Genomic DNA, 17909 nt, shown 5'->3' on the forward strand with positions numbered 1-17909 from the left:
GGTGATAAAAATTGTATGAGTAGCAAGACAGAAGTCTTGTCTGTCTCCTTTGAACTTACCCTTTTCCACCATACTTTTCCACCTTAGCTTAAACTCCATGTCTGATGCAGTTTGGTTGTGTAAAACTCCGAAGTAAAACAAAAAGGTCAGAATTGATAAAATCAGATTTGACTTCAACCGTCAATTTTTACCATTTACATATTGGCAGCTATGAAGCCACCAAAAGTTTTGATTCAAATACTTTCATGTTTGGGGCCCCTGGGTGGCTCAATCGGTTAAGCGTCCAACTTTGGCTCAGGTCATGATCTCGTTGCCCGTGTGTTCGAGCCCCGCGTGGGGCTCTGTGCTAACAGCTCAGAGCCTGGTGCCTGCTTTGGATTCTGTCTGCCTCTCTCTCCGCCCCTCCCCTGCTCACGCTCTATCTCTCGAAAATAAACAAACAGTTAAAAAAAGTAAAATACTTTCACATTTATAAAATGAAACTTCAAACACCTCTGTGGAATGTTTGAATACTCTGAATTAGAGCTAACTGTCCAGTTTTGATTGGTATCTGACCTACTTCTAAGTAAAATTGTAGTAACGATTCTTTTGTATTCATTGCTTCCATAGCAATCATTATTTTAGATTCAGCTTATGTTACAACAGTGTACTAATTCATCACTTAAAGAATCATTAAAGAACACCTTCTACATATCATTATTGTGATGACTCTTACTTCTACCCATTGATATTTAGACAACTTCTCCATTTTACGACGTGACGCACATGAACGTGTCAACTGCAACATGGAATGGGGCCCACGATTTGTTGGCTGATCCTCAAGATGTTAAAAATCTACTTTCTGAAATCACAAACCATATTTACCATAAAACCATTTCTTCCTACAATCATATAGACTTCTTGTTCGGATTAGATGTGTATCATCAAGTTTATCGTGAAATCATTGACATTATCCAAGGCACTCTATAGAGAGCCACGGTCCTCTGTGGTGAAGGATCTATATATTTTCTATTAAAATCCAATCATTTTCTCCTCCTGTGTATGTTTTTCCAGTTATTTAAATAAAGTATGGAATTTTTCCCAATTTTTTTTCACTGCCCAAGGCCTTCCATTCATTCAATCAGTGGCATTTATTATATGAGGGGAAATGGCAGATTCAAACTCTGCCCAGGGCAGTCTGGTGACTTTCTACATGCAACGCAAATAACTAAAAGCATCATCTTAAACATTTTCAATTGCAATGGATGACTTTTTGAGAGAGGTGCTTGCTTTTCTTCAAAGAAATATGAACATGTATGATATAAAAAAAGTTTCTAAGAATGTTTGCTGGTATAACAGCTGAGTTTTCTCTATGCTGAATGAAGAGTAGAAAAAACACTTTCGAGCTATGTTGCTTCTGCCCCACTTCTGGCCAAGCTGCAGAAGTAGACAGATCACAAAAGCCATGGGGCGGGGGGAGGGTTGTAACCTCACTTCCCAGGGTGGATAGCCTGACTTTCCAGCTAGTGTATGTGGAGAATAACAATGGTTGAGGTGTATTTCTAGGTAAGCCAAATGGATGGTGGCCTCACAAAATACATACTGCAGCTTTGTGCATGAAAGATCCAAGAGTTTCCTACATACCAGAAAAATGTAGATCTGTTGAACAGAGCTGGGAAGGAGCCTACAGTTCGGGATGGACAGATGCTGTCGGTAAATGTCACTTATATTACAGGAGCCACAGACAATGGCAAGTCATGGACATCAGTAGCCAATGAAGGACACATCACTTATGGGGACTTATGCCCCAGGGGAGGCTGGACTCTCTCATCCTTCCAACTCCCAGATAATGCATAACTTCACAGGCTTTCCTTAGTCTTTGGAGAGAGCAAGATGTAAAGGAGGAGTTCTAGAATTGAAAGTAAATTTACCACATAAAGACTGGGCGGGGGGGAACCCAATCTATAATTGCCTGAATTGGAAAATTAAGTTTCCTGCCTCAAGCAAAATGGAGGCCTGAATACCAAGTCAAGTCCTGTTCTCTCTGAGATTGCTAACTTTATACTTAATACATGCTTACAGGCTTTAAGAAGCGTTATACAGAAAATAAATGCCATATGCATAGGTAGTGAGAAGAAGTAAAATACATGCATACATTATTGGAAGGCAGCTAAGACACGTAACTTTAAAAGTCACAGTTAAGGCTATAGTTCATTCCTTCCTCTCTTTGGGATCCCTTGGCACTAAAAGAGTAAGGCCCTGAGAATAAATGCACACTTAGAGATATCTTTTTAAAGGGTTCAAGAATGTCCCTTCAGAGTTTTCAGATGATCCTTCAGAGAAGACAAATGGAGTGATATTTATGCAGAAGAATTATTCATGTTGAGGTTTTAAAAATAGGTCAGAAATTTCTGGTAATAGTGAACTGAGTAATTCAGACCAGGGACAACTGTTAAGCATTTATTTGAAGGCAAGGGGAGGGGCGCCTGGGTGGCTCAGTCAGTTTTGGTTTCAGTTCAGGTCATGATCTTGTGGTTCGTGAGCTCAAGCCCCACATCGGGCTGTGTCGTGACAGTGTGTAGCCTGCTTGAGATTCCCTTGTTTAATCTCCACTTGTTTCAACTTGATTCAATCTCACTTGAGAAGCGTGAATGGGGGAGGGGCAGAGAAAGAGAGAGAGAGAGAGAGGGAGGGAGGGAGGGAGGAGAGCTAAAAATGCAGTGAAGAATTACAGGTCCAAGACAAAGAAGCCCAGAGATGTAATCCTGGCATTTTAGACATTCATACCCTTGTAACACCTGCTTATTCCAGGTGTGTGGTTAAAAACTGCCAAACAATTAGTTGAGAATAAAAATTGTAATTTAGTTTACCCAAGGGAAGTCTCTCTGATGAACCCCGATCCTCAGGTTTTGGATTGGAACCTCAAAGTACTGTACTCTAAGCCTACAGTCAAACTAGAAATTGATCACCTTTTCAGAAACTGTGGCCCATCTTTGGATCATGTGAATTCCTAATGCACAAAGATGATTTGGGAATACAGATGCCCTTACCATTTGTCAGAAGCAAAAGTAAATCTTCTCTGAAGGAAAATCAAGTCATCCAAGATGCTAGAAATAATGTTAAAACTTTGCAATGTTTCAAGATAGGTCAAAATATAAAAAAAAATTCTGCATTTATATAGTAGGGTCAAATCATTGCAAAATGATATTTTAAATATACCATTTACAGTATTACAAACAATTATAATACTTAGGAATACAGATAAACAAATATGCTCAGGTTGAAAGACAACATTATTAAGATATCCCCCTCTTCAAATTTATCTATATATTCAAAGAAATTCCAATCAAAATTCTGTTAGGCTTTTTTTTCTGAAAATGACTATACTGATTCTAAAATTTTTGTATACTGACTCTAAAATTAATTTTTCCAATTAATCTAGAACTGACAAAATAATTTTGAAAAGTATTGGAGGACTTGCACTACCTAATTGCAAGACTTAAATCACATCGGTGTGCTAATTAAGATAGTGTCGTATTAGTATAAACAGATCCAGATCCATGGAACTATACAGAATCCAGAGATAGACTACATCTATAGAGTCAGTTGGTCTTCAGTCAGATAAAAGATTGTTCAAAGGTGGATATGGTTACAAAAAAATATGAACTTAGACCTTTACATTACATTATATATAAAATTCAATTTGAAATGACTCATATACCTAAACCTAAAACCCAGAACTCTACAACTTCTAGATGAAAATAGAGAAGATACCCTTTGAGACTCTGAGGTAGGAAAAATGTCTTAGATGAGACGAAGCTGAGCAACTATAAAGAAAACTTTGATAGATTGAATACCATGAAAATTAAAATCTTCTGCCTGTCAAGTGACACTTAAGATAATGACAGACAAGCCATCACCCAATAAACAGTATTTGCAGCAAACATCTGACAAAAGATGTTTATCTGAAATATATAAAAATGACTCGTAAGTGAATAAGAAGAAAATTAACCCAAGAAAATGTAAAGCAAAAGACTTAAACAAAAAGTCTTCTTCACAAAAGAAGATATAAAAATGGCTAATGATACAGGTAGAGGAAAAGGTGCTCAACATTGTTAATCATCATGGAAATGAAAATCAAAACCAGTGAGATATCACCTCACACCAGTTAGGATGGCCATTAACAAAAAGTCAAAAGATCGCAAGTGTGGAACACGACGCAGGGCTCAATCCCATGACCTTGGGATCATAACCTGATCTGAAATCAACAGTCAGATGCTCAACCAACTGAGCCACCCAGGTGCCTCAAGAACGAGTTTAAAACTTTAAAGTTTCATTCCTGACCAAAAGAAGGATTTCACAGAGAAAAACGACCATTTCAAAACCTAGGGAGCAGCAGAAGCCCACCAAAAAGTCGAGGAAAGTACCTAATATTCTCAAGCACCTATGACCCATCCAGGAAGGGCTGATTATGAGCCCTCTCTTCTCAAACTGGAGTTCTATATCCCCTAAAGCACATAGACATGAAGGAGGAAGTATCCGAAATCACCAGATAAACTTGTGAGTCTTCCTTGTACACCTATTTTACTTGAACAGTAAATTATCTAAATTCTTCCTTTGTCATGCGTGTGTAATGACTATAACCCAAAAATCTCAGGAGTGTTGAAAATAAACAGAGAACTTCCCACTTCTCGGTTGAGGAATCCCATCAGAGTGTGTCCGGCCCAGGAAACCATTCTCCCGTGAATCTAATGGCAGAGCGCACTCGCGAGAATTGGGTTTTTCTTTTGTGGGAGAGGGAGCGGCGCTGTGCTAGAGGATATATCACAATGTCTCTCCGGGGAGAAACACCCGGATTTGTAGGGTTTGCCAGTTTCCCTGGTGTAAATATTTCTGGGATAACTGATTTCAAGCTACCGCCCTGAGGTCACTCAGCGCAGAACTGGTAAAGGGAGCGCACCTGTTCTCTACAAGCCAGTAGGCGTTCCAGAACGCCACTACATGGGGATCAGGAAGAGGCTGGACGTGAAGGAGGATCACGGAGTGTCCTCTCAGCTAACCTTTATCCTGTAAACAACAGAGAACCATTATTTAAGGGTTTTAGGACATATGGATTGGGTCATATTTGATAATTTAGAAATTTCACTTGGGGCACCTGGGTGACTCAGTCGGTTAAGCACCTAACTCTTGATTTCAGCTGGAGTCATGATCTCGTGGTTTGTGGGTTCGAGTCCCTCATTGGGCATCACACTGATGGTCTGGATCCTGCTTAGGATTCTGTCTCTCCCCCTGTCTCTGCCCCTGGTCCCTCTCTCTTTCTCTCTCTCTCTCTGTCTCAAAATGAATACAAACTTAAGAAAAGAAAAAGAAAGGAATTTGACTTTTTGAGCAAAGTGAAGGAAAGGCTGTCCCTGAGACCAAACTGGGGAAAGAAAGGTGAGTCGGTGAGGACGCAACCGTGCAGATGCGAGTTACCGCCCCAGGTAGAGTAAAGTAAGAACCTCAAAGTGGGAGACGAAGTTCGGTTACAAAAAGGTAATCCTTCACTGGCTGTAGCAGTTGAAAAGGATGTGGTCTACGTAGTGAGAAAGAAGTGATCACAAGAAGAACCCCTCCCGTTCCCAATTAATTCATTCAGCCAACAGTTATTTACTGAGCACTAACTCTGTGCTAGGCACTCCGCTAGTCTCAGGGATAAGCTCTGAGGAAACAGCCTGTTCTAAGGGATGTTATAGTCTAACAGGTTGAGACAGACGATAAATAAAAGAGACAAGGAACCTACAAAGGGGGATGGAAAGGGATATGTGCAAAGGAGGAAAAATACAGTGAAGGTGGGTGGTAGTGGACTCATGCTGTTGTTTTTAAGACTATTCAGGTTAAAGTTTTATTGAGACCGTAGCATTGCATCCAAGGCTTGAAGGAAATGTCTGAAGGACACAGCTGTATCTTAAGGGCGAATTGGACCCAGTAGCGGAGAACATATCGGGCATTCAGAATGATTCAATGCACGGCTCTCTCTTCACCTGGCAGGTAGGGGCTGCACTGATGGGGGAGATGGGTGTGGAAGGAGCAGGGAGGTGGTGTTTGCTCTGCCTGCCACACAGCAAAACTCTTCGCTGAAGGGCAGCACAAGTGAGGGGCAGTGTGGGTACCCTGAGATAAGAGGCTTAGCGGGGTGACAATGACTCAGGGAGAAATCCAAAGGACAAATATTACCTTTTACACTTTGGCTAAGCCTGTAACTGTGAGAGAGGTTTTCAGGAAAGCAGCAGTTCGAAGCTCAACTCAAAAACCACGCTTGGGCCATTGAACAAATTTCTCATGAGCCACTTACAGCTTTCCTCCATCTGTCAGTGGTCATGTTCCAATTGCTCGGCTGTCGGACATGCAAATGTTACTATAGAGACTGATTTCAGTGTGTGCTCCTCTTTACGATTATTTGGGGGTTCTTGGATCAAACTGTTCAGGACTTCAGCATCTTTGTAGCTTCAGATCAGACGCTCCTGCCTCCCTCTCTCCCTTGGCTGTTATCTCAGAAATATCTCCGTGCTCTCCCCCTCTACACACACACAGTGGGTCCTCCCCTTAGAATGGATGAGTACAGAGGATTTCTTAGTCATTTAAGAGTGATATCTAGGGGTGCCTGGGTGGCTCAGTTGGCAAAGCATCCAACTTTGGCTTAGGTCATGATCTCACAGTTCATGAGTTCGAGCCCTGCATTGGGCTTCTGTGCTGACAGCTCAGAGCCTGGGGCCTGCTTCGGATTCTGTGTCTCCCTCTCTCTCTGCCCCTCCTCTGCTACTGCTCTATCTCTCTCTGTCCCTCAAAAATAAATAAATGTTTTTCAAAAAGTTAAAAAAAAGTGTGACATCTCAACACAGGTATAAGGGACATCTCTGGCCATTTCATAAGGTAAGTATATTTAATTAGCTTTTATGGAAATAATATTTTTTTCCACAAACATCAAACAAATGGAAGGGTTAACTAATTATTTATAATTCTGTGCTAAAAATGCCTGACTTTGCTACCTGTCATGCCGATATAGGAACAGAACACATTATAAAAATCATGTCAATTTTATGAGTTAGTGGAATGAATATATAGGCAGAACATGAAGAATTCATAACATGCAAGAAATAAATCTCAAGTCGGTCTGAAAGAGGCAGCTGAAAGCAGTCAAAGGAACAAGGATCCTTTTCTGAGTCAGAAAACCTGGCTTTAACCCTTTACGGTCTTCTTCTACACTAGAAGGACTATCGGCAATCAAGACAATAGAAACTACGCCATTTAGTCTGCTCTGTATTTTGTCACCCAAGTTCTCCAGATTCTATTCTATGTGACACTTTAATCAGAGACTAGAGGCCAGGGGCTCATGGATACACACACTGAAGTAGCATTTACTGTATGTATCTTGTAATCCTAGAATAATCCTAAAGCATTTTCCTCAAACACTGTCGTTCCCTGAGCAGACAGATAGAAGGAAGCACAGTGAATAATTTTACGTTTATTTTACACTGATGACGTTCTCTGCATCAGGATGTTAAAGCTCCAGGCGCCTGGGTGGCTCAGTCCGTTAAGTGTCCGACTTCAGCTCAGGTCATGATCTCACGGCTGGTGAGTTCAAGCCCCGTGTCAGGCTCTGTGCTGACAGCTCAGGGCCTGGAGCCTGCTTTGGATTCTGTGTCTCCCTCTCTCTCTCTCTCTCTGCCCCTCCTGAGCTCGGGCTCTGTCTCTCTCTCTCCTTCTCAAAAATAAACATTTAAAAAAATGATAAAGTTTGTATATATATGACATATCTTTGCCTCTTTGACTGTCTCTCCCAAGCCTTTGAGCTCTTCAGAATAGAGGGTCTCGTCTAAGATGTTCAGACCTTGGCTGAGGTGGAGAGAAAGGCATAAAAAGGAAAGAGAAAAATCAGAGACAGACACATGATGCCAGCTCTGTCTGCTTTACAAGTGTGTCTTCATCTCCAACACTTTTGTGTCCGGACCCTTCTTACGCCCTCCCTGGATCCCTATCGTTTTATCTGTCCCTTTCCCTTGTCACCTCCCACGTGATTGGGGCTGTCATTGATTACCTCTCTAATGAAGGCTGGAGATGAGGCAAGGCAGCTGCAGTCTAGAACGGTCACAGGATGTGTCTGGGAAGATCGGGGTGGCAGATAAAACACGGTGAGTTACAGAGCAGAGCCAGTCAAGAATGTCCAGGTGATGGCTAGGAAACTAGAGTATGCTTAGATGTTGCACAGAGGAATCAAAAGAAAGTATCTGTTAGGTTCAAACTTTGATTTCTACTCTGAGGAAAAAGCAAATTGGCCACACATTTTCCTTCTTTTACTCATGAAACCTGAATTCAGTCATATCACTCATAGGATTGCTACTGTTTGGAGTTCATATTTATCTCTGTGTACCTACCTCCCTACCAATCAACCTATCTGTGGTCTAAGATTGATGTTAAGGGGCACCTGGTTGGCTTAGTTGGTTGAGCGTCCGACCTCAGCTCAGGTCATAATCTCATGGTCTGTGGGTTCCAGCCCCATATCGGGCTCTGTGCTGACAGGTGGGAGCCTGGAACCAGCTTCTGATTCTGTGTCTCCCTCTCTCTCTGCCCCTCCCCTGCTTGTGCTCTGTCTCTCTCTTTCTCTGCCTCTTAAAAATAAACAAACACTAAAAAATTAAAGAAAAATAAGATTGATGTTAAATGGTTCTATTTCCTCCTCTACACAACTACCTCAATTTCCAATACTTACCTCTCCCTAGATTTAATTCCTTTTTATGTGTGGGGGTATATTTAGTATTAAAAGAGATAAGCAAGATATAAGAATATCTGCATAAAAGTGAATTAATGAATCTTATCATCCAAAGTGAAAATTTTCTCAGGTTACCGCCCTATGTAGATTTTATGAAATAATCTGACATTCAAACAGCCATCACTTTTGCCTCACACAAATTGTATCTAAGGCTCTGTTTGAGAGATAGAAGAAGGGGAAAATTGATTTATTTAAGCATTTATACAGTAATTTAGATATAGGTGAGGACTTGGGATAATAAGTAGAAACTAAATTAAAACATTCTGGGAGTCACGTGGGTATCTCCTCAATCAAGATGCCAAGCAAGAATTAACAAGAAAGCTCACTCACACATGTGTTATATACAATATGAATACATATAATGGATGTATTATGTATGCATGTATCCATAAGGACCCCGCCATGGAACGACAGAAGCTATTCTATGAGTAACTCCAAAATTTGAAGAAATTACTAAAATATTTTTATTTTTAACTCTTTTTTATATTTATTTATTTTTAAGAGACAGAGAAAGACAGAGCACAAGTAGGGGGTGGGTAGAGAGGGAGACACAGAATCCAAAGCAGGGTCCAGGCTATGAGCTGTCAGCACAGAAGCCTGACTAAAGGCTCAAACCTACAAACTGTGAGATCATGACCTGAGCCAAAGTTGGACACTTTAACCGAGCCACCCAGGCGCCCCCTAAAATACTTTCAAATTACTAAATTACTTTTCTAGTATAAAATTGAAAATATACAATGCTGGCAAAAGTTGAGGGAAAGATAATCTGAGCATTCCCATACATTTTTGGTAGGAATATAAATTACAAGTATAATTTTTGGAGGGCAATTTATATTATTTACCAAAATTTTACTGTTTACCAAAATTTTAAACTAGACACTTTTGACCTCACAATCCACTTCTAGGTATGTCTTACAAAAATATTTGCAAATTTGAAAGCCAATTAAAAAAGTATCACCCAACATATCTATCAACTGAAGGATAGTTTAATACTAATTCGTGGCCCTATTCATACTATGATATAGAAATCAGCAGTTTAAAAAGGTGAATGTTTATCACTTATGATCTCTACAACATATTTCTACTTAGAAAAGCAAACTAATAAAAAGGTAAAAATTCCATTTATATATTAAAAAATGAAAGCATATATGAATCTACATATTTATTTATTTATGTTCAAGTTAGTTAACGTACAATGTAGTCTTGTCCGCAGAAGTAAAACCCAGTGATTCACCTCTCACATATAACACTCAGTGCTCATCCCAAAAAGTGCCCTCCTTAATGCCCATCCCCCAGGTAGCCCATCCCCCCACCCAACACCCCTCCAGCAGCCCTCAGCTTGTTTTCTGTATTTAGGAGTCTCTTCTGGTTTGCCTCCCTCTCTGTTTTTGTCTTATTTTTCCTTCCCTTCCCTTATGTTTGAAACTCTGTTAAGTTTCTCAGATTCCTCATAGGAGTGAAATCAGATGACATCTGTCTTTCTCTGACTGATTTATTTCTCTTCGCATCCAAAGGAAAGACCCACAAGTTGTTAACACTGATCGCCTGAGAGAGGAAATGGAAACTTCCTCTCACTAATGAATTTGGTTGCAACATTTTAAAAATAAAAGTCATGCCGTCATTTCATAATCTCCCTTAATTCTTGTAAATGCCTCATGAATTCTTAAAAAGAACCTGTTTGGTAATAACGGGTGCAGGTTTTAGGATCATGCTTGCTAATATATCAGGAATATATTATACTCTGAACCTTCAAATGAAGTTTTAAATTAGGTAAAATTTAAATCTCTTCGTCTTGTTTTATACACTTCAACCCTGAATTTTCGTGTCAGAGCTTTCTTGTTTAATATTTTCCAGATAAAAGCTTCCCACCCTCTGCTCTGTACCAAGAGTTCTTTGGACTTACATTTGCATCTTTGTGTCTTGAAAAGTACATGTAACAAGCATATAGTATTGTTATAAAGTATATGTTTCTGAAGTTATAAATATGTGTTTTATTTTGTCAAAATAATTGAAATAATTAGGTTACTACTGCACTCTGACCATCATTTTATCTGTTACATTTTTCTTTTTGACTGGATTCGGTCTAATTAAGATACTTTCTTGTTGATTTGTCTTTTTATCTACTGATTTAGGAATTATAAATTGTAATTCTCTATTTTTATAGGTACCCATAAATGATTTTTTTAATGTTTTTATTTATTTCTGAGAAAGAAACAGCATGAGCAGGGGAGGGTCAAAGAGAGAGGAAGACATAGAGTCTGAAACAGGCTCCAGGCTCTGAGCTAGCTGTCAGCACAGAGCCCGATGTGGGGCTGGAACCTACGACCCGTGAGCTCATGACCTGATCCGAAGTCAGACCCTCAACTGACTAAGGCACCCAGGTACCCCGATACCCATAAATGATTTTAAAAATCTGCTTAACCACCCATTTTTCTAACACACTTTTAAATTAGTATCATTATTCTCATCCTAACCTAGACAAGAAATATGCTCTAACTGATCCTTAATAGTTCTCCTTTATTTCACTTTTTTGAATTCTAGAAATTTAATTTTATCATTATTTTGACCCTTGTTTAAGTATACTAACACACAATAAACCACACATAAAACACACAATTTGTAAGTTTTAAAGTGTGTGTACACCCATGAAACCCTCTCTCCATTAAAATTTTCCTTGTGCCTATTTGTAAATTCTTCTCCCCGCCCCCACCTTTTTACCTCTTTCCTTTCCAACTACCTGCTTCCTGCACATTAATGTGCTTTTTCTAGAATTTTATATAAATAGATTCATATAGTATGTAATCTTTTTTTTTCTGGCTCCTTTCACTCCATATAATTATTTTGAAACTCATCTATTCTGAACCTTCCATTGATAGCTCATTCCTTTTTACTGTTAAATAGTATTTCTTCTATGTGGGTATACCACAGTTTGTAATGTACATTACAAATGTACAAATGTAATGAACATTCTTGTACATATTTCTGTGCAGAAATGTGCTTTCATTTATCTTGAGCATATACTTAGAAACAGAATGGTCAGATGATATAGGAGGGGCATATTGAACTATCTAAGAAACTGTAAAACTGATCTCCAAAATGATTTACATTTCCATAAACAGTCTATGGGAGTACCAGTTCCTCTACATTGATGCCAAAATATGGTATTGGTAGGTCTTTTTAATCTTAGCTGTTGTAATACGTCGGTAGTAATGTCTCATTGTGGTTTCAATTTACATTTTCCTAATGGCAAGTGATTTTGAACTTCTGTTCATGTGCGTATTTGCCATATACATATCTTCTTTGTTGAACTCTCTATTCAGATCTTTGGCCTACTTTTAAAAATTGGATTGTTCGTTTTCCTTTCATTGCATTTTAAGTGTGCTTTATAGGTCCTAGATCCAAGTCCTTTATAAAACATGATTTGCAAACACTTTTCCCAAACTATGACTTGTCTTTTAAGTGTCTTTTAAAAGGCAGTTGTAAATTTCGATGAAATCAACTTCTCAATTTCTTCTTCTATGGATCATTATTTTGTTATTTGTATATAAAGAATCTTTGCCTCATCCAAAACCATATTTTTTAGCAATATGTTTTTTTTAAATTTAGGTTCTACATGTAAATCTATGATCCATTTTGAGCTAATATTTGTGTATCATGTGACCTATTGATCAAAATTCAGTTTTATATATGAATACATTTGTTATTTGTACATAAAAAAAATCTTTGCCTAACCCCAAACCATTATTTTTAGCAGTGTATTTTTTTAATTTAGGTTCTACACGTAAATTTATGATCCATTTTGAGCTAATATTTGTGTATCGTGTGACCTCTCGATCAAAATTCAGTTTTATATATGAATAGATTATTTTGGCAATATATGTTGAAACAACTACCTTTTTTCTCTGAAATATCTTTGCAACTTGCAAAAACCAGTTCTTCATAAAGGTGTGGAATTATTTCTGGATTCTCCTTCCTGTTCTATTGATCGATTTGTTTATTATTATATCAATTCCACACTGTCTTGATTACTCCAGCCTTAAAGTATATTTTGAAATCAAGTCGTGTGAACCTTGAACTTGTTCTTTTTCAAAATTGTTTGGCTCTCCTAGTTCATTTGCTTTTCTACATAAATTTTAAGGTTAGCTCATCAAAAGCTACAAAAATACCCTCCAGTGATTTTGATTGAGACTCTTGAATCTATAGATTAATTTGAAGATAATTACAAAATATTTCTTCTTCAATATGATTTAATTATCCATTGAGGTATTTTTTAATTTCTTTCTGTCTTTTATAGTTTTTAGGATACAGATCTTCCACCTGTTTATTTAAACTTATAGTTAAGTATTTTTTGTTTTCTAGTATTATTGTAGATGTATTATTAAAAATATTTTCATTTGTTTCTTGCTAGCATAGAGAAATACAATCGATATCTTTGCATCCATAACCATATTAAAACCACATATTGTTTCTAACATCCTTTTTGGGTATGTTCTTTGGGATTTATAATGATGACAATTATCTGCAAATTTCTATCGTGTGAGCCACCCAGCCTGTGGTACTTTGTAATGGCGGTCCCAGTAAACGAAGACAGCGACTTTTGAAGAGTGCTCTGGAGAATCCCCCCAGGGTCACCCCAAAGGAGAACTATGTCTCTAACCTGAAGCCCTGCTCCCAGCTCCTCCAGTCACTAACTACACACTTAGCCAAATGAACCTCCCTAAGCTGATTTTCTCCTCTGCATATTGGAGGGGATACCTAGTGGCTGCCTCACAGGTTCGCTCTAAAGACTGTACATACTAACACAAGGAAAAGCACATACAATATACCAAGTGTTTTCTGAAGCTAATGATGTCTTAATATTTTTCAATATTTATTTATTTTTGAGAGAGAGACAGAGAACAAGCAGGGAGGAACAGAGACAGAAGAAGACACAGAATCCAAAGCAGGCTCCAGGCTCTAGGCTGTCAGCACAGAGCCCAACGTGAGGCTTGAATTCAAGAACTGTGAGACCATGACCTGAGCCAAAGTCGGATGTTTAACTGACTGAGCCACCCAGGAGCCCCTCAATATTTTTTAATCTGTTCCGCCTACTCTGAACATCACGTGACACGCCAAAGATGACCTTGTTCTTACACTTCTGTCATATATTTAGACACTGATTGAGGTAGTGGATTGTGTCTGTAAATCCTTAGTCAAAATATTCAAGTATCATACTCTCCAAAGTTGGATTCCATAAATCTATCCCAATACCTCTCTCAGCAAGTGCTTCCTTATTTTCCTTCCTCTACTGTTGCCACTTGCCCCCATTGTGTCAAGGAGTCTTCTCAGCTTGTCTTACCCAAGTGGTGGAGGCAAGTGACAAGGGCCAGGGACAAACCGCAGCAGAGGTAGGGCAGGAACCTATTGAATCTAAGAGTAGATCAACACGCTTATCTCTTGACCTAAGGGATCAATTTGATACCATTTGACCACAATAGGAAAATAGCTACCAACCCAGACTGGTCTTTATCTAGAAATTCCAAAACACACCTTTCTTTGTTTCTTTGCGACAGCCAACAAAGCAGGTCCGGTTTGATTTTAGCTAATCTGGCTTACTGCTGTTTTAAAGATTAGGAGTAAAAATATTGTCTCTCCCCTAATCTTGCTCTGTGTGGAAGGCACCAAAGCTTGCCAAGAATAGTGGGGCTACGCCGGTATGGAACTTCACACTGGCTGATACACAAGTGGCCTTTTTCCTAGAAGTTATACATTTTAACACCAACTCGCTTTCACTAATAATAAAAACAACACAAAATACACAGTCTCTGCTAGTAAAGCATAGTTTTACAAAGTCCCAATGTTGCTTCTAAGTGTGATTACATGTGAAAATTCTTTCTTTCTGTTCATTTAGCCTATACCTCCACAGTACCATGTGACTGACAGGTGCACTGTGGACAGGAAGAAGTCCTACGTCTGACCCTAAAGATGTCAACAACTTGCTGTATCCAATGCCTAACTTCATTCACCTTCTGTCTTTACCTCCTACAATCAATCGGAGTTGATCTGGGGACATGGAACACTTCAGGACATTAACTACAAAATTCACAGAATCTTTGACACAATAAAGAAAACCTTACTAGATTGAAAGCTCTGTATTTTTTTTAACTTGACAATGGAATTGTTTTCCCTTAATGCTATTGCTTATTTTTCATATTCTTTCACAGTAGTTCTTAAGTTTTACTGTAATATTTTAGTTCTATGAAATAGTCACAGAAATAATCGTTACTATACTTATTAGCGATACCATTTTTTCAGTGCTGACATTGAATTCATAATACACGTAAAACAACCTTTTGCATATTTTTTACCTATAGGGAATCTTTCTGTCATTGTAAATGCCCTTTCTTCTGCTTTTCATTGCCATTCAGTCTCATTCAACATGCATTTAGTAAGACTTTTATAATTGTTATATGCGGGATTGTTAGACATGACCTAGAGGCAATGATTCTTAATCTTTCTCCTGGTGGATAAATTTGAGAATTTAATGGGAGTCATGGATACACTCACCTTAGAAATGCACAGACATAAAATATACCCATATTTACATGGGCCCCAGGTTATGAACATCTGCCTCTTACAATGTCAGTGTCGACCATTCAGAGAAATGTGATCTCTAAGGGGAGGCTTCTAGGTTTCTAAGAGGAGTTGTAAAGACAATGTTATCTCCCCCAAGTGATAAAGAAGCTTTGGAATTATTATGAGAATAGTCAAATAAACTCATTTCCTAAGCACCAAGAGTTGCCTCATGTATTTGTGAAATGATGCAGGAAATAAGCTAATTCCATTAATATCTAAAATACTAAGCACCTGCTGAGTGAAAAGCCCTTCACCATGTTCTATAGCGATATAAATATGTGTTCTAATGAACTTCATCTTCTTGAGTTAATAGGGCATGCTCTGGATTCATTAAGAAGCAATACAAACAGCAGAGATATATGGGCCAAAATGAGTTTTACTGTCACCAAAGTACAATAGGAAATCATAAGAGAAAGAAATCAAATGAGGCTGGGAATTTTAGGAACATCCCACTCCCTGGAACAGAAGAGTTCTCTAAAAATGCCTATTCCATTGACGACATGCATTCTTTTCTGTAAGAACTCTATTCTTGGGACACTGAGAGCCATTGCAAGTTTTCAAGCCAAAAGGGATACCATGGTGTTTGCAATTTAGAACTCAGATTGGGTAACAGTTTGGTGATGCATTGAATAATGGAAGATTTGAGTCTAGAAGACAGTTGAAAGCAGAAATCTTAAGGAAGATATAATAAAGCCTAGGCGAGGATGATGGAATTAGTGACGAAAACAGATGAAAGGATGAAAGCAAAAAAGGATGTCTCAAAGACAAAAAGTAGTAGGACTTGGGGACTGAATTTAAAGACAAGGAGAAGGTGACTTTATAAAACATGATTCCAATATTTTGAATGGTTGCATCTATGAAAATATTCCCATTTCACTGTCAAATTAGAAAAAATAGAAAGGGAGATAGGAAAAATAACATTATCAATAGTTTTGACTCCCAAGAGATTGTGGATCATCTGGACCAGATGTATTCTTAATATATGAACTTCAGGGAATCTGCACGGAACCTCAAGAATTATAGGCAATATTTTGTGTGTGCATGTATGTAACACATTGCTGGGGAGAGGGTCCAGAAATTTCATCAAGGTTTTTCAAGTGTGAACAAGGAAAGGGCCATGCAGAGTGGTAAGCTCTCCCACCCTAACAAGGAAGCACCACTCCCCTGGGATTTGGCCCACTGGTTTCATACATGTCAACTAACTCAAAACAGACCGGTCACCTCAGACTTAACTCAAGATTCAAACCAAGCTACAATATGTCTTTGAAACTTCAGTTACTACACTGAAAACCGTTTGGAGCTGGAAAGATCAGGATTAAGCATAGTTGGCAGTGAATGTGGGAGGAGGCTGAGAATCATACTCTAGGGGGTGAGAGATTTTGAAATATCTGTGGGAGGACAGATGTTTCCAGAACAAATCATTTCCTATTCTACTGCATTCCATTTAAATGTCACAGTAAAATGGAAGCTCTTGGACATTTGGATCCAACCAGTAACCAGCGAAAGTGTGAAGGAATCATGAACCACATACTTCCCTCACCTCTCCCATCTTGTCACAACAAATAGAAGAAAAATAGCTCAGAATATGAGGGAGGAATATGGCCCCTTTTTAGAATGTGAGTAGTTGATGGCCTTGAATAGAATCCTGAGACATGCTCACACCTGATTAATGATACAGGTGGCACTGATTCAGTGGGAAGGTGGCTATAGCAATGAGACACCTGTACAGAAAAAAAATTAACATCAGCCCCTCCTCTCCAAATAGAAGAATTAAGTGGTGTATCACAAACCTAAGTGTAAAAGATAAAACACTAAAGTTTTTTGAAAAAACCGTAATTTTATGATCTCGGTAGAGGCAAAGATTTCTTACTCGTGACTCAAAAAGCACCAAAAAAGAATTGAGAAATTAGATTTCATTAAAATGAATCCTCTTTTCACTAAAAGATACCATTCAGAGACTGTAAAAGCAAACCCCTGAGAAGCTAGGAGAAAATATTCATGACACGTTGCATCTCACTGATACCCAAAATATAGAGAGAATTCCCACAAATCAATAAGAAAAAGAGAGAATTCAATTAAATCGACCAGAAAGATTGACTCAGGAATTTCACAAGAGGATCGAAACAACCGGTAAATCTACCAACATGTTTGTCATTATTAATCAAGGAAAGGAAAATTAAAACCAAAATGAAATATTTCATACCTATCAGAATATTTAAAAAGAAGAAGAATGACTGTAGTAAGTCTTGGTGGGCATATAGAAAAACGAACTCTCATTTACTGCTGGAAGAGGTGTAAGTTGGCATAACTCTTTGGAAAATTTTGTGTCAAGATCTAATTAAGTTAAATGTGCACATATCCTAATGGCACAGTAATTCTATCCCTAAAAATGGACCCAGTAAAAATGGAAACATATGCCCATCAAAAGACATGTGCAACAACTTACTCATAAGTACTGATAAACCAGAAACCCAAACATCTATCAAGAGGAGAATGAATGGCTGTG

General features: G+C 38.4%; 1 protein-coding gene across 4 annotated transcripts in view; it reads left to right on the top strand.

Moving 5' to 3' along the window:
- LIPJ (lipase family member J) overlaps positions 1–1027 on the top strand; it is a 30770-nt gene extending 29743 nt beyond the window's left edge. For all 4 annotated transcript variants that reach the window (XM_039223338.1, XM_039223340.1, XM_039223341.1 and 1 more), the window contains one exon: positions 736–1027. In XM_039223338.1, the coding sequence (XP_039079269.1) occupies positions 736–969 (234 nt within the window). In that variant the 3' untranslated portion in view covers positions 970–1027. The remainder of the gene's footprint in view (positions 1–735) is intronic.
- The last annotated feature ends 16882 nt before the right edge of the window (positions 1028–17909 follow it).

This window comes from Hyaena hyaena, unplaced genomic scaffold (genome assembly GCF_003009895.1).
Source record: "Hyaena hyaena isolate Hyena2069 unplaced genomic scaffold, ASM300989v1 scaffold_1329, whole genome shotgun sequence".
In the NCBI taxonomy this organism is placed as follows: Eukaryota; Metazoa; Chordata; class Mammalia; order Carnivora; family Hyaenidae; genus Hyaena; species Hyaena hyaena.